The sequence below is a fragment of the Neofelis nebulosa genome, chromosome 16 (genome assembly GCF_028018385.1).
Source record: "Neofelis nebulosa isolate mNeoNeb1 chromosome 16, mNeoNeb1.pri, whole genome shotgun sequence".
Classification (NCBI taxonomy): domain Eukaryota; kingdom Metazoa; phylum Chordata; class Mammalia; order Carnivora; family Felidae; genus Neofelis; species Neofelis nebulosa.
Window position 1 is genome coordinate 33,035,806 of NC_080797.1, and position 23,248 is coordinate 33,059,053.

Here is a 23,248-nt window from a genome sequence, read left to right on the forward strand (position 1 = left end):
AGAGTATACCTATAGAAGGGGATAACCAACTAATTTGAGAATTATCTGCAGGGTGATGTGATTAACAAAATTTCAAATAATTTTTGTTTGGTTTTTATGAATAGACTAGTGTTTCATTTCTGACAACGGTCGGTCATGTAAAAACTTATCCAGAATTTTTATTTTGGTTTGCCTGGATTAGTATAAAGGCAAAGCAAAAATTTCATCTTTGAAGGAGGGGAGGTTCAATGCAAGGGTATCTGAATGGCATTGCTTTGTCTACCAATATTCTTGTTGATGAAATATAAAACTCGGCTCCAGTTCTTATCAGTGAAATGAAATTTGACTGGTTTTATGACCTTTGTGATACTTAAGGTTAGAAACTAATACAGAGATGTAAAAAAATGAAACCAAATATTTTCAACAAAGTAATTTATTAGTTTTTTCCTGAGAGACTAAATTCAGTACAGTATTTGTTTTCATAACATCCAACATGTCTTATGTCAAACTTAACCACTTTCCATGCAGTGACTGTGGTGGGGTGATCTATTTTATTTGACTACCCTCAATGTAATTCATTTGGGTAGTTCTAAAGCATATCAGTGATCAAAATGTTTCTCCCTACAGTTACTCCTGCATTCTCAATCAGTTTCTTCCGCACATCATCTAAAGAAAATTTATGTGGTGTGATTACACTCTTTAATACCAGGATTTCTAAAACTAGGAAAAACACCATTTAAAACATCAGTGTTTCCAGTCAAGGATATTTCAATTAAATTTCATCAGTACATTATATTATAGTTTAACTCATGCTAGAAATGTTAAAACCCAAGATCTTCTGAGTCACATAATACCAACATTTCATATTAATGAATAAATTACTTGGGTTTCATACAAAGATATTAAGTGATGAGAAACAGAAAAAGTCAAGCTTTCAAGAGCTCTTTTAAAAAAATACAGAAGCTAACTAATGAACACAACTACACAAAATATACACTAACCAATTGCAAACTAAAGATTAACCTTAAAAAAGTATATTTTAGAACTTCGTGATACCCTCATAAAATGCTCATAAGGGTATTATTACCTCATAGGGGTATTAAAACAATAGTCATTATTTTAGTTACTGTGCATCAAGTCTAAAAGATCCAGATAAAGGAAATGTTTTGTTTTTGATTCAATTTAAATACTTTAAAACTGGAAATATTTAATAATTGATAGTATAATTAAATTTTAAAGAATATACACAAATGATTTGAACAGGTTTTATATTCAGTAACTTGCATGGTTTTTACACTGGCACTTTTATCACTAATTTAGGAGAATCAGATGCATTTCCCTCCATATACGCAGGCACTAAGATTTCAAATTTATAAATATGGTAGTATTTTTAAATACTAAATTTTTACATGAATATTGGGTTCATCCTTGTTTTCCTTGGTTTCCTAGGTATTATCCAGTTTTGTAAGGAAAACACAGTTATATCACAATCAAAACTTGTCTTGGTTACTAGACTGTAGCCATAATTGGGTTACAGTCACTTAGATTCATTATTTGGAATTATACTTACTAAGGCAGACCTAAATGAAACTTATCTTCTAGAACAATTTCACATTTGCATTTACCTGCACTGCAAATGGGCTTAAGCAATAGTTTAGCTGTTAGGAAATATTTAATTAACTTAAACTTGTTATCTGTGACTACTCAGAACTCCCTAGAGTAGTCAACTTTCTGAGTTCACCTTAAACTATGGTATCTGATCCATTCCAAATAGAAGATTTTTGAATAGAAGTTAAACTTCATTAAGGTACTAACTTTAAATCTGGAAGAAAATTAATGTACTGAAGTTTTCAAGTGTGACAAGTTCATTAAAATTTTTTAGCATGTCTTGATACATTTACTTATCAGCTTTTTACTCTTCTGCTGGCATTTCCTTAATGTTTGTTTGCTTCACCTCTCTGGTTCATTGGATTGCTATTATTTATGTTTTCATGGACTTTATCTTCACAGTTTACTGTATCTTGTAAAGCCTTTTCCACATCTGTTTGGCCAGCTGTACTGGCTGTTTTTGGCAAGGTCATCTGAAGTGCACACCACAGGGTAGTGCGTGCTTTCCGAGTAGCCACACACATCTCTTTAATTGCTGAAGCAAGGGCAAAAACATCTGTAAAGAAAACACTCAGTGTCAGTTCATATTAGATACCTTTTATGTATCCTTTAACTCTTAAAAAGCCCAATGCTGTGCTATTAAATGATCAAACATTATTATTTTCATAAGAGATAGGTGGCTATTGACTGAGTTAACTATTTGACTTAATATCAAAAAGTGTTGATACTGTTTCTGACTTGTGTGACAATGACTATGCTTTGGGGAGAACACAGACTTTGAGAGTTGTAATTAAATGGGTAAAATTAACAAAACTGACCGAAGTACTTATGGAGTAAATTATGTGGGCATGATTTACCAATTTACCTTTAGCTAAGTGTAAATTTTGGAAATCCAACCTTTAAACTCAGAATCTGATTTTAACAACATTCAAATTATCTCACTGCCTTATCAACAGAATATGCATTAACACTTATACCTCTGTCATCTTGGCATCTAGGAACTCCTTGCCTTTGCCGATTTGAAGCATTAACAATTTCATCCTTTCTACGTGACTGTACAATGTGAATGGACTCCAAGTGTCTATCAAGAGCAGTAGAGATATTGGCATGAAGGGGAGAGCTTCGAAGACGTTCCATTTTGCCTAGTAGAGTCACAACCTAAGGGAAACATTTTAAATTTTGATAAGGCATGTAACCACATTGCTCTGTCTTTAAGAACAAATTTTCAATGAAGTAGAATAGAGATGAGAGCAGTAATATTCGTCAAATAAATACTTGAATGCCTACTGTGTACTGACACCATGCTGGGGAAAATAAAGATGTTAAGGCAGTCTTTTGTACCTACTTGTTTCGGTAATCAGTTACTGGGAATAAACAGTTAAAAAATCAAACATTTAAACATTTCCATGTCACTGACAGGGTGTGTAAATTTAAGATCTAATATTGTTTTTGGCAAATAAGAGAACAGCCTGCAAATAAAACATTTTTAGGAGGTAGTGTAATCTAAAGGGAAAAACATTGAGCTAAAAAGGGAGAAGTCCTAGACTGATTAATCCTGACTTTGGCAAGTCCTTTCTGGGCTTTCAATATCCTCCTTTTGAAAATCAGAAATATTCAGATCATACTAGTGGTAGTTTTAAGGAATCCCTAATCCAGTAGGATCAGTAAGGGGAGTACAATTCATAGCTGCATATACCTATATCTCAAATTCTAAACTTGAAAGGTGTATGGAAAGAGAACTTTTTCAATAATTAGGATTTGAACATCAAATAAATATAGTCATTGCCTTTGGGAACTAAATGATTTAAAATTCACAGAAGACCTTCTGTGTTCAGTGACTGGTGTTCAGTGACTGGGGAGAGGAGAAAAATATCTCTCAATGAAGAAACTAATGGCACCTGAATGATTGCCTCTAACCTCACGCTCATTTCAAGTTTCTGTGGAGTAATGCCACTTTGGGTCTATGGAGAAAACATAAGTACACAGTTATTAAATATTTTCCTCCCAATTACAGAACCCACCAGGATCTTTGAGGAGGAAACAAAACAACAAAAGAAAAAAAAGGAAAAATCGCATAGAAAAACTCCAGTGAGCTACTAATTACACGTTTTTTTCTAACTATGTATTTTTAAAATAAGAATCATTTAAATAAATGGTAAGTGTAAAGAAATTTGCACAGGTGATTTTTAATAAAAAAGGTGGTTCTTTTCAGAATTGTATAAAACCTGCAAACCAGAAAATAGTACATGTAAAAATATTTTTGCCCTTTGTGATCATCGGTCTAATGTTGCTAAATATAAAAAAATTTTTTTTTAATGTTTACTTATTTTTGAGGGAGAGAGAGCATGAGCAGGGGAGGGGAGGGGCAGAGAAAGAGGAAGACCCAGGATCCAAAGCAGGTTCCAAGTTCTGAGCTTTCAGCACAGAGCCCGACACGGGGCTCGAACTCACGGACTATGAGATCATGACCTGAACCAAAGTCGGATGCTTAACCGAATGAGCCATGCAGGTGCCCCTAATGTTGCTAAATACAGATAAATTATTACAACAGCTATAAACATAACCTAAATTAATGTGAAGCATAAGCAAAGCTGAAAAAGTTTATTTAAAGTTTGCAATTCTTTGATTAATTGCCTAGAAATGCGTTGCTGAGAAAAAGGACTTTTAACTTGGAATGGTTTTTTTTTATTTAAAAAAATTTTTTTTTTTAACGTTTATCTATTTTTGAGACAGAGACAGAGCATGAAGAGGGGAGGGGCAGAGAGGGAGGGAGACACAGAATCTGAAACAGGCTCCAGGCTCTGAGCTGTCAGCACAGAGACCGACACAGGGCTCGAACTCACGGACCGTGAGATCATGACCTGAGCCAAAGTCAGAAGTTTAACCGACCAAGCCACCCAGGCACCCCTAACTTGGAATGGTTTTAAGAAAAAGTAATAAAAGATTGAAGTTTTTATTAACATCTGGCTGTAACCCATGTTGGTATCTGACTATAATACTGATAAATCCATTGTAAGAATTTACAAATTTGATAAAAGAATTTCAACCGACCAACTGAAAGCTAGGTAAAAATCACTCTTTTCCATGAAGTAATTCATATCTATATTTTAAAGACAGCAAAGTAGATGAAACTGATGTTCAATAAAACAGACTCTGCTATGTTGATTTTTCTGGTTCCTAAAATGGCTTTTATTCAATCATAGAAGCAAGCTGTCTTCACTGTGTGCTTTTTCCCAGGAATTTGTTTTTGTTTTTGTTTTTTTTTAAGTAATGTCTATGCTCAGTGTGGGGCTCAAACCTATGACTTTCAGATCAAGAGTCAAATGCTCCTCCAACTAAGCCAGCCAGGCGCCCCTCCCAGGAATCTTTTATCATATTTGAAAAACAGTGTAAGTTTTTAAAAGAGGAAGGTCAAAAAAGAAAAACTTTACCCTACTGTATTAAATTCTAGAAAATTCTGAAATTTCAAAGGAGGTAATAGAAATAATCATTTGTTAAATTAGAAAATGACCTAACGTCAGGATTCTTTACATTTGAAGTGATATACTACTTTTCTAAAACAAAGCTATTTTATAAATTTATGCATACCTACATTCTTCAGTATTTTTTCAGTTTATCAGTATTTAATACATTGTTGGATACACTTAATGTTTGTTGAATAACTCAAGTGTGCAGGGTTAAGAAAACAGTAATTCCCTGTTAATGTCCCATTTTGTATAATGCAAATACAGCTTGCTCATCTAGCTAGAAAACAAATGGGGTTTTTTTTTGGTTTTGTTTTGTTAGAGAAATGGGACTTTATAAATAATATTCAAAATTATTTTTGCTTTAAAATTCTGTTCAGAGTTAGCTGTATTGCTGATATAGATTTCTTAAAGAGAAACCATTTAAATTCCTAAACCTACTTTTTTTAATGTTCATTTTTTTATTTTGAGAGAGAGAGAGAGAGAGAGAGCAGAGAAAGGAGCAGAGAGAGAATCCCAAGCAGGCTCCATGCTGTCAGTGCAGAGCCTGATGCGTGGCTTGATCCCATGAACCGTGAGATCATGACCTAAGGGGAAATCAAGAGTTGAACCCTTAATCAACTGAGCCACCCAGGTGCACCTACTAAACCTACTTTTAAAAGGATTGAGGGGTGCCTGGGTGGCTCAGTTGATTAAGTGTCCAACTTCTGCTCAGGTCATGATCTCGCACTCCGTGAGTTCGAGCCCCGTGTGGGGCTCTGTGCTGACAGCTCAGAGCCTGGAGCCTGTTTCAGATTCTGTGTCTCCCTCTCTCTCTCTGACTTTCCCCCATTCATGCTATGTCTCTCTGTCTCAAAAATAAATAAACGTTAAAAAAAATTTTTAAAGGATTGAGGGGGTGCTATTTCTCCTTTCCTATTAATCATAGTTGTAGGACCAAGCATGGAAAAGATAATTATTTCAGAGAATTATGCATAAATGTGATTTAAAAATCATTCAGAACTCTGACTTGCTGAAATGTTTTAAAATTTTATCAAGCAATGAAATAATCCATCATTGGATGTTTTTACAGCTTACTCTGGCTTGTTCTCGAAGTTCGTCCACAATTAAGCGATCAACTCGAGATGGGTTGGAGGTCAGCCTTGGAATTGGAGTGTTGTTAGTACTGGATACTTTTTTTCCTGGGTAATTCTTGGCCAGGGCCAATTCAGTCTGTAAAAAATTATATAATTTTTAGATGCTGAGTTTTCTAAATATGATTCAGTTATGAGTGACATTTCTCATAGGTCTAATAAATAAATTGAAAATGACTACTTTAAAATTGTTTCAGTATCAAACAGAACAAATGCAAACCACAACACCACTGTATTTTCTATATTTAATGCATATAAAATACCTGCAAGTCTCCCTGCACCTCATGTGGGACTTGAACTTATAAAACTCTGATATCAAGAGTCACATGCTCTTCCAACAAAGCCAGCCAGGAGCCCCAAAAGTAGTAAACTTTTGGCTCATTAAGGAAAAAGTCTACTTCACAGGCAAAAAACCCCCAACTTTATATAAATAACAATTTTTTAAGCCTCACATTTTTTTAGTTATGTCAGCTAATTCCTTATAGTCATGGACTTAAATACTGTACATTATGGAAGAATTCAGCTTAGAAATAAGGCCAAGTACTCTTGAACTACACTAACAAAATGAAGATAGGCAGAGAGAACATCCCAAGTTACTCCTAAATGGATAGATTTGTATTACCTTTTTTCTCTCCTTTTCTAATGCTCTCCATTGTTCATAGCACTCTTCTAGTCGAATATGAAGTTCACTGGCTGGTCCACTACGGGTTTTAATTGGTCTTTGAAATCCAAAAGTTGGCACGAAACCAGAAAACGAATTATCACCATACATCGTATCATTAAAATAAGGGTACACATGGCTTAAGTCATCGTAAGAAAACATATAAGAATCCAACAGTGGAACAACTGAATGGCCAAATGGGTGAGTGGATCTTAGGGGAAACCCATTTGAACCAACTTGTTGAAAACTCTGATTATGCCTTAAATCTCCCATCATATAATTATTAGAAAAGCATGATGCCTGTGTGCGATTCACACGGCTATTAATATTGTTGTCTCCACTTCCCTGTCTGTGGCTATTAAAATGACCCTGTGACTCCAACAGATCTTGATACGTATTTTGAGATAAGCCATCTAAGTGCTTTGGACCTTCCTCAGCATCATAATGTCCACTCTGAGACTTAGCTTGAAAATTATGTTTGTTTACATTTTCAATGATCCCATACTGCTGAGTTGCATAGTTATCACAAAATCCATTTGGCTGCTTTATTTTTTTATCAGTAACTGATTCAAAGAGATTTTCTTCTCCAGTCTTTGTCAGTCCTTCCATGTGATTGACAGATTGAATTCTTTCTGCACCATTGTAACTGAAATCAAAACTAGAAAATGCTGAAGGATTTTCTTGGCAATACTTCTGAAATAAACTGCTATTTGGGGTTAAATTTGTGGATGATAGTTGGGGGAAATCTGAAGAATGGTTAGAACCTTTAGAAGCTACACTTAAGTGACTATTTAATTTCATCAAGTTACCTTGATTTCGATAAGGAATAGGAGTGTTATTTTTTGTTTGGACATTCATCCAGGTTGGTCTGTTTAAGCTGATACCTCCTGAAGGTGTTGCTGAGTTTGATAATAAATTCACAGATTTAAAATACTCAGAATTTGAGGGGTCAGGTTTAGTAAACTGTTGTTTTTCTGCGACATTAGCAAAATCATTATTAGCTGGACAACCCGCATGAGGTTTTAGTCCATATTCTGATTTTAAGCCAAAATCAGCAGTGAATGCTGCCTCATTTGCCAACTGTTTTTCTGTCAGATGTGGTGTGGTTTTTGGAAATGTGAAATTCTGCTGGTCAGCTATTGTCTCTTCCATTTTTTTCTGATTTGCTGGTTTAACCTGAAATAACTTTGTGTATGTGTCTGCTTCTACAGTTGGTATTTCAGGTGTGCCATTGGCTAATTTTTTACTATCCTGGACATTAAAATTTGAACACTTATTAAGCTTAACCTTATTAGGATGAACATATTCTGGGTATCTACAATAATCTGTGTTTTCGCTGTATCTATTAAATTGAGAAAGAAACATCTCTGCCCTTTTTTGCTGTAATGGTGCTTCAAGACCTTTAGCACATATTTTCTCTCTTCCATAAGAGTAAGTATCAATTCCTGATTCTTTCATGATGTCAGACAGACCAGTCTGTGATGTAAAACAGTTTTTGATAAATGGAAAATCTTGGAATGTTGTCTTAGCTGTATCATTTGTCTGGATATTGTAACAATTAGAATGATCACTTCGTGAGGGGTACATCCATTGTTCTTCAAGGTCTAACCCAGTAAATCCATGATAAAGTTCATCTATTTTTTGCTGTGGTGTTAGATTACTATTATGCAGGTATTGCTTTTCCACTGCTGACACAGATTCACCACTATAAAAAGCTTGCTGAGAGATGGCTGTATCTATTGGCCTTTTGGTTTCTGTTAAGAGGTCATGGTGATCTGCAAATCTGCTTGTGTTCACTGGCCAAACTGACTTTAAATTGGAGGAGCAGGTCCTAGAACAAGTAAATATATTTAATTACAACTCAGATTTTAAATGACTTTATTTTCTCAGTGGAGAAGGTAGAACAGGTTCTCAAAACATTTATATTGCCTCACTTCCCCATTATCTAATCCTTTCTAACCTTGCCTTATAAATTACCATTACATCCAAATAATTTTCTATCACTTGAAATGTGCCACATACTACATTAATATGCATTTTTATCTTGATATGTCTTCAGTATACTTTCCCCCAAGAGGCATCAACTGAGGCCTGAGGCTGGGGACTACATGGTCTTGCATGAATTGTTTATCTACAGTAAGCAGAAAACAAAATAAGTTTTTCCTTTAATTAGGTTATTATAGAATACAAAAATGTTGTTGACCACATTTTTTTAAATGAAAAAGATGTACTTTGATAAAACTATTACTAAAATTAAAATATTTTAATTGGTTACATGTGTGCTGCATATTTCCCTATTTATGAAGTACCACATTTGGGTAATATGGCCTCCATCCCCGAAAAATCAATCAAAGTGTATTTAAAAAATTTTTACCATAAGAACAAAGTCCATACGTATTTCTGCATACCAGCAATGATAGTTTTATTCTTTAGGATAGATGTATAAAAGCTCTTTGGAATTTGTACTCTTTAAGCCAAACTTTAGAACTCAAAGGAAATAGCTCTGAATTATGCAAGAATAACTTTCCATAGGAAAGTTCTTAATAGCAAATTAAAGTCTGAAACTTCCAATTGTATGGCAAGTACCTCAGCAAAGTCAAGGCTGCTAGAAACAAATATTTGAATTAAGATGTCTATTGTCAGATGATCCCCTATTAAGTAAAAATAAAAGCTAATAAATACAGTAATCTAGTATGTGTGAATTTAAAAGCTTACTATATACCATGTAGCTTATATAATATACTAACCCCTCAGCAAAATATGGCTGTGACTTGTCTTGTTCTTCCAAAATGTTAGACACAAGTCCATGTAAGTCTGTTTCACTGCCATAGTCATTTCTTTCCGTTTGAATCCTAAAAATAAATGAATATCACATGTAAATTATTTTCCTCATACTGAAATTCAATATATTGATTTCTATTTCCAGACTTCTTATACTATTATTTTTCTATAAAATATCTGGATTGAATTTATCCCATCATGTCAAATAAAGAGGCAACAATATTTTCCACTTTAGGGGAGCCTAGGTGGCTCAGTCAGTTGAGCGTCTGACTCTTGATTTCTGCTTGGGTTATGATCTTACAGTGGGTTTGGGCCCCGTGTTGGACTATGTGCTGGTGGTATGGAGCATGCTTGTGATTCTCTCTCTCTCCTTTCTCTCTCTGCACCTCCCACTCTTTTTTTTTTTTTAAAGAATATTTTCCACTTTAGCATAGTGCCTATGGTACATGTTTCTCCATTTCAAATCCTATGTCTAGTTTGCAATGTATGCTTAACTCTTGTTTCTCCCAAACACATGCTATTCATTTTAAGTTCCAAGATATAAATCTCTGACTTACGATGTTTTAGACACACTTGGCACCACGGCTGCTTCTAAAAGCATATCTGGTCCCATTATACGTTATTCCGTCAACACTTGCTCAGTTTTTTCATTTGTGATTTGGAAACCACACGAATCTGCTACTCTATTTTTGTGACTCTTTAGACCAAATGTTGGATTTAAAAAGTGAAATGTGATATGGTCATCCTAGATACCACAGCAATATTACAGTTGTCACTTAAATCTAACAGATTTGTTGGCTATCCCTAAATCCTTACTACAGTAACTGGAGCTCTATGTATCTGAAATCCCACCTTGTGACTAATGCTGTCTAAATAATACAAAATGTAAAAACCACAAGGAGATGGAAAATTGGTGCCTATCTATTAATGTCCCGTCTATTTAATGTCCTATCTATTTCAACTAATCGGTTCCTAGAAGTAATATGTTGCTTTAAGTTATAGCTTCTTATTTTCTCGTACTTTATTTCTAACATTTCATAGTGTTAGGACATCTTAGAAATAAAAATAACTTTATATTTGCATAATACTCAAATAGTTCATTGATCTTCATAACATAAGATGGGCAGGTATTAGTAATCATTCAGCTATTGAAGAACGATCATTTGAGATCTTAAGAAACTTGTAGTTTATAAGTGTATGTGATTTGTTATACTGTACACCTGCTGAACAAATGGTCTGCCTACAAGTCTAATGCTTTTTCTGCTATATTGTGTTATTTCAAAAAGATTGGATAAGTTTTTTGATATAATAATATATTAGTATATCTCTAAAATAATTCAATGTAATATATACTAAACTACTAATACTTGTTATTGGGAACTGTTAAGGGTTAAGGTGAATTTCCACTTTCTTTTATGATTTCTGTAAAGTCTGAATTTTTTCAATGAACATATATCAACTGAAAAAATATTTTTGTAGAATTATATATTATATAGTCTTTCTAATAAGATCACTATAATACAGAACTCACCAAAATTTTCAAAATTTTAACTTTTTTGAAGGTAATCTCTATACCCAACATGAGGCTCAAACTCATGACCCCAAGATCAAGAGTCACATGCTCTACTGACTGAGCAAGCCAGACACCCCAATTTTTAACATTTTAAAAACATTTTTTAATTAATAAGATTTTTAAGGAGGGTGCCCGGCAGGCTCAGTTGGTACAGCATATGACTCTTGATCTCGGGGTCATGAGTTTGAGCCCCATGTTGGGTATAGAGTTTAAAAAGAAGCTTAAAAAAAAAAAAGAACATATAAGATTTTAAAAATAATTATTGTCCAATTAAACTAAAGCTGCATCAGCCTCTATCAACTGCTCCCTTATACATAATTAAAATAAAGGTAGATGTTACTCCTTTAGACTTCTCTTTCCAACAGGCTCCCATAATATACTATACTTCTTTTTAAACCTCACTATACTTGTGCCCAGCAAGTCGTCACTGTCGTCGTTGTCATCATCATCATCATCATCTTTATTGTAAGAGCTATAAAGTTGGAGATAATATTTGCCGTGTTAATTGTAATATCCCTAGTATGAGAGATCTGGCAGAGTTAGGCCTCTAATATTAATGGAATTAAAAAATAACTAGAGGGGCGCCTGGGTGGCTCAGTCGGTTAAGCGGCGGACTTCGGCTCAGGTCATGATCTCGTGGTCTGTGGGTTCGAGCCCCGCCTCGGGCTCTGTGCTGACAGCTCAGAGCCTAGAGCCTGTTTCAGATTCTGTGTCTCCCTCTCTCTGCCCCTCCCCTGTTCATGCTCTGTCTCTCCCTGTTTCAAAAATAAATAAAACATTAAAAAAATTTTTTTTAAATAACTAGAAGGGTCTGGGTGGCACAGTCGGTTGGGCGTCATGCTCTTGATTTCATCTCAGGTTATGATGTTGCAGTTTGTGAGATCAAGGCCCTCACTGGGCTCCATGCTGACAACATGGAGCCTGCTTGGGATTCTCTCTCCCTCTCTCTCTGCCCCTTCCCTGCTCGCTCCTTCTCTCTCTCTCTCAAAAATCAATCAATCAATCAATCAATCTTACGTTTGATAAAATCCTGCTTGCTCTACACTTGTGAAGGAAATAATTACTGCAAATTTAGATTAAATTGGATGAAAAATAGATCTAAAAATTACCCATGTATATAAGTCATCTTTAGAAAGAGGAACTTAAGATTTACTCACTAAGGGTTGCCTCTAATGAATAAACAAAAAGTAATGAGCTAAAAATTACAACACAGAACTGCCCAGTGTAGGGTTTCTAAAAGTTTGATAAACATAATATTGTAATGCCATAACATTAAAATGCTGATGTAAGGAATAAAGAGCTAATACAACTGGGTTCCCATGTAATCAAACTTTAAAAGTTTTCATTTAGCCTGAAAAATATGATTTATTAATTTACCTGTTCTTTACATTGATCTGAGAATTAGAAGGCTGTTTAGTATCATCTCCATAAGTAGACCATGGTGCATAGAAAAGTGAAGAATCTATAGAACTGGAATATTCTGCTGATGAAGAAAGTGGAGTATAGGTCTGCCTTAGGTCAACACTGTCTTCACTCTGAAAATTTAAAGACATGTTTGCACATCAAACACATCAAAATTACACAGAATATTAGTGAAATAATGAGATACGAGAGGAAATAACACATGCGTAGGAGTTGGGAGACTTAAAATCTAGACTAAGCCACTTAAACTTACTTTCTACTAGGGGTTCATGAATGTTATCTGTAAATGGCCACAATAAATATTTTAGGGTTTGCTGGCTGGTGAGGTCTCTGTCAAAACTTCTCAACTCTGCTGTTCTAGCACCAAAGCAAACCATAGACATTATGTAAAAGGCATAGGTATGTTCCAATAAAATTTTGTTTACAAAATAGGCACTCAGCAGATTTGATCAGTATTTGTTGCTTATCCCTGGTATGAAATACCCACAATTACTGCACTTATAATTTTTTTTAACAGATGAGTGTTATGTAGACACTAGCAGTGTTATTTTCAAGAAATCATTTACAAAATTCAGTCTTAATGCCCCTAATCTGTGGGGGAAAAAAAGGTGAATGTACATTTATTCATATGGAATTTGCAAAGAAATTCTACATAACATTATATTCAGTCAACCTTGTGACAAGAGTACTGTGCTATAAAAACAAGGAAACTGAGGCTACAAGTTATTGAGCTGATAGGTGACAAAACTAAACCCAAACTCAAGGCCTTCTTACTCCTACTGTAGGAACTTTTAAAGAATATCTTTTAATTTTCAGCCTAGTTTCTATTTCTAAGAGATATTATAAAAATGATGATATATAGGGGCGCCTGGGTGGCGCAGTCGGTTAAGCGTCCGACTTCAGCCAGGTCAGGATCTCGCGGTCCGTGAGTTCGAGCCCCGCATCAGGCTCTGGGCTGATGGCTCAGAGCCTGGAGCCTGTTTCAGATTCTGTGTCTCCCTCTCTCTCTGCCCCTCCCCCGTTCATGCTCTGTCTCTCTCTGTCCCAAAAATAAATAAAAAACGTTGAAAAAAAAATTAAAAAAAAAATGATGATATATAAAATTTTATGTCTTCAGAAATTTAAAAGCTATTACTACAATTAGAAGAAAAACACAAGCTCATTTTTCTTTTTCTTCTTTCTTCACTCAGATCGAAGTATCAACACTCACTAGGTGTCATTTTTCTTTTTTTGTGAATGGTTCTATAATTCGAGTAAGTAAGGTAAAAGTTTGAGTTTTAAGATTTTATTCACTTAAAATACTGCCTCTTAGGGCATCTGAGTGGCTCAGCTGGTTAAACGTCTGACTCTGGATTTTGGCTCAGGTCATGATCTCACAATTGTGGGATCAAGGCCCATGATGGGCTCTGCCCTGAGCTTGGAGCCTAGTTAAGATTCTCTCTCTTTCCCTCTGCCCCTCTCCCTTGCTCACATGAATGCTCTCTCTCTCTCTCTCAAAAATAAGCAAATAAACAAATAAAATACTGCCTCTTTTCAAGAGGGATTGATATGCAGTGAAAATAATTTTAAATACTTAAAATAGAATGAATTTAAATAATAAAGATTAAACTTATTTAGATGTATTTTATTCTGAAAATGCTTCTTTAAAGAGGTCTGAAAGTATACATTCACATATTTTAACTCTCCAAATGAAATCTGAGATGTAATAACTATAAATATCTAGACACAGTAGAAATAGTATTTTCTTATAAATACAGAGGAAATATAATCCTAGATAAAAATATTTTCTAATTGCTTTTACAAAATTTACATAGAGAAGACATATTAGATCAAAGTATTCTTAAATTTTTGTTCTTCATAGACATAATTGAAATACAACTCTTTTTTTTTTTTTTAATTTTTTTTTCAACGTTTTTTATTTATTTTTGGGACAGAGAGAGACAGAGCATGAACGGGGGAGGGGCAGAGAGAGAGGGAGACACAGAATCGGAAACAGGCTCCAGGCTCCGAGCCATCAGCCCAGAGCCTGACGCGGGGCTCGAACTCACGGACCGCGAGATCGTGACCTGGCTGAAGTCGGACGCTTAACTGACTGCGCCACCCAGGCGCCCCGAAATACAACTCTTTAAACACTAAGTTTCTGGGGCACCTGGGTGGCTCAGCTGGTTAAGCGTCCGACTTTGGCTCGGGTCATGATCTCACGGTTAGTGAGTTCGGGCCCCACGTTGGGCTCTGTGCTGACAGCTTGGAGCCTCGAACCTGCTTTGGATTCTGTGTCTCCCTCTCTCTCTCTGCCCCTCCCCTGCTCACGCTGTTGCTGTCTCTCCCTGTCTCTCTCTCTCTCAAAAATAAATAAACATTAAAAAAAAATTTAAACACTATACCAACAAAATATTTACTATACCAATAAAATATGAAAATTAATATCTTCCAATCACCAATCTTTAAAAATGTCAAATACTTTACAACCATTTGTTTAAATTGCGGTTATGACTGCTATTTGAAAACTACATGTTATAACTGTCTTGTATATACATATATATACATATAATGCTGACTATTCTGAAGCTGGGGAAACTGAGGAACCGAAATAATTTTGCTGTGTCACTAAAAACTACTTTCCAGAATTTCTTAGCTAGCAATAACTTTTGCAAAGGCTTTTATCTTTGGAATCATTCATAATTTTATTCCTTTAGTTCTGAAATTTTTATCATAGACCCACTTTAACTCTCTTTTAGGTGTGAAACATCCAAAGTGACATAAGTAATTGTTCATCTTTTTGAGATAGTGACTTAAAAGAAGTATTTTCAGATTATGTAATATCAAAAATATCAAAGATACACAGTATTTGAAACTAAATGCATTTTAGGAGTATTCTTTCAAGTTTGTTTCACATTTTAAAGTAAGATTTGAGTATTAGCAATAAATCCGTTTATAAGATTGATTTCAATTTCGTATTCTAGGATAAAACAAACAGCTAAAATAAAACAATTATATTTTAACTATCTGGGAATTAAATTAAAACATTTATGGGAATGTTTTAAACATTTATGGGAATTAAATTCCCAAATGCTTGGGTTTGGCATAATAATCAGTTTAGATAACTGCAAAATGTATCACTTATATACCCTGAATATACTTGATTGAAATTAAATTCACGTAAATTTTAGTAGCTGTGAAAACAATATGGAGAGCAGTGGAATGCTGGTCTTGGCAGGAAAAAGACCTAGGGTCCACTTAGGCTTTGTCACTTAAGACATGAATCAAGCTGAGCCTCAGCTTCTCAGTCTGTATAGCAGGTGTAATATACAAAGTTGTAGGATTAAATAAAATTACTTATTTTGGGCTATTGTTATAATTCAAAGTATAACAATATCAACACTGATGTCCTGGATAAATAATTTCAAATGAAAATGACTTACACTACCCAAAGCCTGGTTTAATATGATTAATAAAACTAAATGTTTTAGATGCAGTAAAAGGTAGCATGTAATCCAAGACCCTGTTAAAGCCAGAAAGCGAAGCAGTAAAGAAAAACTTCACCTTCAAATTAACAAAGGCATGTTTGTGCCGACTTGCACTAAATGTTGCAGCAACAACTATTTTACGGTCTTACTAAGTATGGATTTTCTTACATTTCTGAGGACAAAATGAAAGCAAGAATAATGTAAGATCTTGTTTTCAAAGCAAAGTATGGAACTGCGCAGACTCTGTACTGAAATTATTACCGGCTTTTAAACAGAAAGAATGTTCTTGGCTTTCTGGTCCTAAACTTGGGAGCAATTTCAACACCTTATATGAATGGGCTCCGGGAAACGAGTTTGATTTAGGGAAGAAAAAAAAAAATCCTCTAACAAAGGATGGACCTGCGATTTGTAGCAATCATAGAAGGACGTGGAGCCGGTCAGCATCACGCTGTTGAACACGTCCGTTAGCCTGCTGCTGGGGTCGGCACCGAGGTTCCAGCAGCGATTCGCGCTTCCACGGAACGCTACCTTGGGCTGCACGAAACGGACAGGGAGGAAGCGGGAGAGGCATCACGCAGTGCAAAGGCAGGACCGAAACGACGGACCGCTGGGGCACCGCCGTTGTTCTCGCCACTCCACTCGGAATCCGCTCTGAGGACACCGATCCCGATCCCGGGGCCGGCGCCTCTGTCCCCGGGCTTCCCTCTCTGCCTTCGGGCCGCCTGCGGGCCGACCGCAAAGGCGCGGCCCCCGACGGCCGTGACAGGCCCACGCCGCCGGCCATCGCCTCAGCGCCGCCGCCGCCCGACGCGGAGGAGATGGCCGTAGCCCCGGCGTCGCGGCCACCGCGGCCCGGCCCGCCCGTCCTATCAGCCCGCGTCGCGCCCCCCAACCCGAGCCCGGCCCCGACCGAAGCGCCCCTCGCCCGCACCGGCGCCTCGACCGGCCGGGGCGTCCCGTCGGGGATCCTCCCCGACGACCTGCACTCTCCAGCGCGGCCGCGGACTCCTCAGAGAACCGCGTCTGGGAACGCTCCCGCTCTCCGCCTCTCCTCACCGTAGCCATCCTCCAAGCTCGACCGCCCCCGGACCCTGACGGTCCCCACCGTTTACCTCAAGTCCCTCCCTCAGGCCTGGGGGGCTAGAGGGCGGGCAGGTGACTCCGCCTCCCACCTCCATGGAGCCCCCCAGCCCCTCCTGGACTAGGTACAGCTCCTGGGGTACGGGGGTGAGGGGGGGCGTCGAAGCCCGGCTCCCTCAGCCCGCACCCCGCCGCTGCCGCCGCTGTCGCCGCCGCCCCGGGCGCTGCCTGGAGCCAGTCTGTGGGTGAGGGGACCGGAGTGGGGAGGGAGGGGCGGGGGGAGAGGCCGTTACATTGCCTACCCCTGCTCGAGACCCGGCACTCGACCCTGCAAAGGGCCCGCCCCGCCCCCCTCCCTCCTAGGAGGCCCGCCCCTCGCTTCGCACCCCCTCATTGGCCCGCTGCCCAGCCAATAGGCAACCGCCTCCAGGGCCTGTTACCCCCTCCGCCCCGCCCCCAGACAAAGCCTAGAAGGGGCCGTTAACTGACCTCGCTCTCCCGCAGCTTCTGAATCTTTCCCGCTCAAAGTAAACCTGTTCGGGATTGGCTCTGATTGGCAAGCAACAGCTCTATGATTGGCTAATAGGGCAGCGGAGGGGCGGGGCGTGGAAGGTAAGGAAAGAGAGCAGGCCTACCCCGTGGGAGAAGCGGTGGAGGTGGTCGGAAGATTTGAGAAGTCGCCCAGCAACTGGCTGATAATCTAAACCTATCGCTGCGCACCTTGTGCCAACATTTCGTTTTTGGCCCTTGGGCCCTTCCCTAACTCCCAGAGTCCTTTGGAACAGCCAAGAGAATAATAGACGTGCCCGTTTACAGAAGGTGAGGAACCCGTATGGAGTTGGGTGTTGTTGGGACACCCCCTTCCCGAGGCAGAGCTGCCCTCTGTTCTAGGACCCAGGCTACAATCGGGGTGAAGGCGTTTTGGTCTTAACGTAACTCCTGAACATATTTCACTCTGACCTGCGCCAGACAGGCCATTTACGTGGGCAGTCTCATTTGGAGATATGATAGTCTCAGAGAAATGCTGAATGTTGTGTGCGTTGCAATATGGAAGATGAGAAACCTAGAGGCTGCGAACACCTTTAAGGTGTTTATATTTAAAATCAAAACCTGAGAAGCGCTCAATAAGGTGAAAGATATTCTTTTAATTCAGGAACAAACGGAAATAGTACAGGGGGATAAGTTTTATTGGCGCATATTGTCCCAATAGTTATTTTGGATCTCTACCCAACTTTGATTTAAGAAAGTAGACCAGGAGAGCTGTCTGGGTGTCCATTGAGAGTCGGACTCCATTTCGGCTCAGGTCATGATCCCAGGGTGGCCCTGGGATCCAGCCCCCAAGAGGGTTCTGTGCTGAGCATGGAGCCTGCTTAAGAATCTCTCTCTCCCTCTGCCCCTCTCCCCCATTTGTGCATTCTCTCTCTCTCCCTAAAATATAATAAAAATTGTATGTGTGTGTGTGTGTATTCTTGTTTTACTTATTTTGTTTTACTTATTAGAGTGTGTGAGTTGGGAGGGGCAGAGAGAGGAGGAGGGAGAGAGAATCCTGCACTATTAGTGCAGAGCTGGATGTGAGGCTTGAGCCCACAAACCGTGACATCATGACTTTTTTTTTTTTTAACGTTTATTTATTTTTGAGACAGAGAGAGACAGAGCATGAACAGGGGAGGGGCAGAGAGAGGGAGACACAGAATCTGAAACAGGCTCCAGGCTCTGAGCTGTCAGCTCAGAGCCGGACGCGGGGCTCGAACCCACAGACCGCGAGATCATGACCTGAGCCGAAGTCGGACGCTTAACTGACCGAGCCACCCAGGTGCCCCATCGTGACATCATGACTTGAGCTGAAGTCCACCGCTTCATCAACTGAGCCACCTAGGCATCCCTAATAAAAAAAATAAGAAAGAAAGAAAGAAAGAAAGAAAGAAAGAAAGAAAGAAAGAAAGAAAGAAAAGAAAGAGAAAGAGAGAAAGAAAAAGAAAAGCAAGCAAGCTGATCAGGCTGTACCAATTAAATTTCTTTCCGTACTTCACCCTTAAAGTGGCTGATGTGCAGCTCATTCTCCCCTTTCCTTGACAGCATTCTGTACCCCTCTCCCTCCCCCATTGTATCCAAAAGAATTTTGAACAAGTATGAAACCTCTTATGTATCTTCATTATTGTAGTAAGATATACATAAAATTTACCATTGTAATCATTTTCTAGTGGACAATTCAGTGGCGTTAAGTACATTCCTAGTGTGCAGCCATCACTGCTATCCATTTCCAGATAATTCTCACTATCTCAAACAGAAACTCTGCACTCGGTAAACAATAACTCCCCATTTCCTCTCCCGTCAACCCCTGATAACCTCAATTCTAATTTCTGTCACTTGGATTTTGCCTCTTCTAGGTACCTCACCTAGGTGGAATCATACAATATTTGTCCCTTTGTGACTCTTATTCATTAGCAAATGTCAAGGTTCATCAGTGTTGTTGCATGTGTGAGAACTTCATTCCTTCTTATAGCTGAGTAATATTCCACTGTACATGTATACCACATGTTGTTCATCCATTTATTAGTTAATGGATACTTGGGATTTTTCTCTTTTTCACTATTGTGAATAATGCCGCTATGAACATTAGTGTATAAGTATCTGATTTCTTGTTTTTTTAATTCTTTTGGGTATTAGGGTGCCTGGGTGGCTCAGTCCATTGAGCATGTGACTCTTGATTTCGGCTCAAGTCATGATCCCCAGTTAGTGAGATCGAGCCCACGTTGGGCTCTGTGCTGCCAGCTCGGAGCGCGCTTGGGGTCCTCTCTCTCCCTCTCTCTCTGCCCCTCTGCCACTCATGCTCACTCTCTCTGTCTCTCTCAAAAATAAATATTAAAAAAAAACCCCAAAGATTATAGGAAAATTTAACATTCCGTTGAACACAAGTGAATACATTATTAAAAGAACACTTTGGTTATGAAACAGGGCAAGTATTTAGTATGTAAGTAGTTCTTTATTTCAGCTCTTGTATTTCTTTTTTAGAAGGTCTCATTCTGTCTTAAAAATTTTTTTTCAATGTTTATTTTTGAGAGAGAGAGAGAGACAGGGCATGAGTGGGGGAGGAGCAGAGAGAGAGGGAGACGCAGAATCTGAAACAGGCTCCAGGCTCTGAGCTGTCAGCACAGAGCTGGATAAGGGGCTCGAACTCACCAGCCAGAAGATCATGACCTCAGCCAAATTTGGACACTTAACCGACTAAGCCACACAGGCACCTCTAGAAGGTCTCATTCTTCATGTATGTGTTGGGGGGGATGGATTTCACAATCATACCCAAAGATATATACAAACCTCAATTAAAATGAGGAGTTAGAAATACCTACATAATTGTTTTATGTATTCTCTGCCTTCATCTGAATTTAGTTTTGGGGGGGAATGGTGACCTTCTTTCTCCATTTATTGAATGTTCCTATATAGGAGCAACCATAAAAGAATTTTATGTCATAAAATTGATGACATTTTGATAACCTTGGTCCATCTCAGAATGATGGTGCCCTCAAGTAAACTCCTTTTTTTCCTTGTTATTTTGGGATATTTAAGTGAATCTGAACTTATGATTGGATTTTTAAAAGATATTTAAGAACGTTCTTTGATACAACTGGAAACGTTTTAAACCTATTCCATCCTTAAAAATTAGTGCAGAATGCACACTTCATCAAAATATACAAGGTTGGTTGTTTTTGTTTTATAACTGGAAGACAATGTACAATGTGGTACTCTTCAGTTACATTAGTGAAGCCCTTTTTATACTTTTACACATACTTAAACATTTTGTTTTGTAACAAAAATAATCAGTTTCATTGAAAAAAGTCAGTCTGCCCCCTAGAAATGTTTTGAGTGATAAAATAAATAGGATTTCATTATTCTCCCAACTAAAACTTCAAGTTCAAATAAAATACATATTTTTGAAAGTTCAAGGTGTATCAGGGGCACAGTCTCAATGCCAAAGAGAGAACTCTGAATTAATTCTTCATAGAAAGCAATCATATAATTCCAAGTCAGTATATAATTAATTATCTATCACTGCAGGATTATTGTTTATGCTCACATCTGTATTAAATGAATTGCTTTTCCAGTTTCCTAGTGGACTAGTGGTCCAATGACTTAAATGGACTGCAAATCTACCTCAGTTCAAACCATGCAATTCTTTATAGGCTTCTCTGACTTGAGGGGTTAAATTATCTTAATTATACCTTTGAAAATTAACTGGGCTTCCATATGTGGTTTCTCAACCTCAACAGGTTGTGGGAAGAGTGAAAATGTATTAAGGAAACTTCACTCAAAACTAGAGTTGGGAAAACATGAAGGGCAAGCTTTCACACATGTATAACCATTCCTCCCAGCTTGCCTAGTCCAGCAGGAAGGAAGATTTTCTCTCAGCCCAACAACAGGAAGCTACCCTCACCTGCAGCCAATGAGAGGCTGTCACCACTTCCAGCTCTCATTTTCCTCCAATGAACTTTTGTTCAAAGCATCCCTCCCAACTTCCTCCTTAGCTCTATGAAGGACCCCTCTCACTTTGTTCTCAGGACTTGCTTGTGGTTTGCCAGAGTTTGCTGGTCCTGAATTGCAGTTTTCCTGCTATTCCTGAAAAAATTCTTTTGTTGGCTGAATGGCTTACCTTTTTCTTTTAAAAAGGATGACAGAAGCCTTACAAAAGGCTTCTTATCAGAGCTATTTGAAACTACTCCCTTTTTTAATTACTCAAATTAGTGTTTTTCTGTTTCTCTAGCATTATATTTATAACTTCCTCATATATATATATATATATATATATATATACACCCATATATATATATATATATACATATATATATATATATATACACCCATATATATATATATATATATACATATATATATATATACACCCATATATATATATATACATATATATATATATACATATATATATATGTATATATATATATATATATATATAAACTTAGAGTTTTCACTATAAAATGAAAGTTCTGAATATCTGTCTCACTGCCCTCCAGAACTGAGTTTCTATTTCTCAGTGTTTGATTGGAATCAGACATTAGAAGAGGTTCATAGAAGAGTGCCACCAGAAAAAGACATCTTTTAAAGCTGTCTTTATAAATTTCCTTTAGGCCTTTAAATTTCTCCTGAATTTGAGGGATCCCCAGACCATATAAGGGTCTTCTGACACAATGAACCAGAAAACAGCTCCTTAAAAAAAATTAAGATCCAGAGTTTTAATTTAGGCTACAGAGTTCAAGAAGTTATGAAGGGGTCTATTTTTAAAGTTCTAGCAAAGCTTTGTGTGTTGTGATGTACCACGGCAAGTAAGCTTGCTTCCCAATGGTAATTAAGTTAAAAGAACATTTATGGAAAAGAAAAAAAAGGGGGAACCTGGGTGGCTCAGTCAGTTAAGCGTTCGGCTTCGGCTCAGGTCATGATCTCATGGTCTGTGAGTTCGAGCCCCTCATTCAGCCCTGTGCTGACAGCTCAGAGCCTGAAGTCTGCTTTGGATTCTGTGTTTCCCTCTCTCTCTGCCCCTCCCCTGTTCACGCTCTGTCTCTCTCTGTCTCAAAAATTAAAAAAAAAAAAAAAGAATATTCATGAAAACTGTGGTTTCCAAATTGGATGATTATATACCCTTAAGGTGGGAAAAAATTCTGTATTTATAGAATCTTTCTGAAAACTCACAGCTCACCTTATTGTTGCAATTTTTAAGCAGCACAAATTTCTATATATTATTTCATCTATCTTATATTCTATTTGAGCAGCCTTAAGATACTGTGAGAGCACCTACCTATAGGTTCAGTCTGAAAACTGGGTTGTTTTAGAAATCATTGTGTTAAATAATGAGACTCTGCATCTTTTTCAAGTTGTCAGAGCCTGGAGATAGCTGTTCCATTGCAAGAGATTTTAAAACCTGGCTTAGGTTCTGAGCTGGCCCCTGATCAGGCAGGGTTCTCCAGGCTGTCCATCCCTAGGGTACCCACAAAGTTGAAACCTGGAAAAGCTACTTCCTTGACTCTTGGAGACCAGAGTATGGGAGGTTTACCCAAGGTCATTACCTCTGA

General features: G+C 37.8%; 1 protein-coding gene and 1 long non-coding RNA gene across 3 annotated transcripts in view; one reads left to right on the top strand and one right to left on the bottom strand.

The window, feature by feature from the left end:
- Positions 1-394: 394 nt before the first annotated feature.
- Positions 395-17,435, bottom strand: MEIOC (meiosis specific with coiled-coil domain). 2 transcript variants are annotated; one of them, XM_058704838.1, is made up of 8 exons: positions 17,201-17,435; positions 16,488-16,622; positions 12,577-12,734; positions 9,593-9,697; positions 6,807-8,676; positions 6,129-6,263; positions 2,565-2,745; positions 395-2,143 (listed from the first exon to the last, which is right to left on the bottom strand). In XM_058704838.1, the coding sequence occupies exons 1-8, from the start codon at positions 17,264-17,266 to the stop codon at positions 1,914-1,916; spliced, it is 2,880 nt and encodes a 959-aa protein (XP_058560821.1). In that variant the 5' UTR covers positions 17,267-17,435; the 3' UTR covers positions 395-1,913. The 2 variants fall into 2 exon arrangements, with proteins under 2 accessions (XP_058560821.1, XP_058560822.1); XM_058704839.1 differs by having other exon boundaries at positions 17,261-17,434.
- Positions 17,436-17,656: 221 nt separating this feature from the next.
- LOC131497429 (uncharacterized) overlaps positions 17,657-23,248 on the top strand; it is a 52,007-nt gene continuing 46,415 nt past the window's right edge. Inside the window, exon 1 of the long non-coding RNA XR_009254973.1 lies at positions 17,657-17,987. This is a non-coding gene — a long non-coding RNA (uncharacterized LOC131497429). The remainder of the gene's footprint in view (positions 17,988-23,248) is intronic.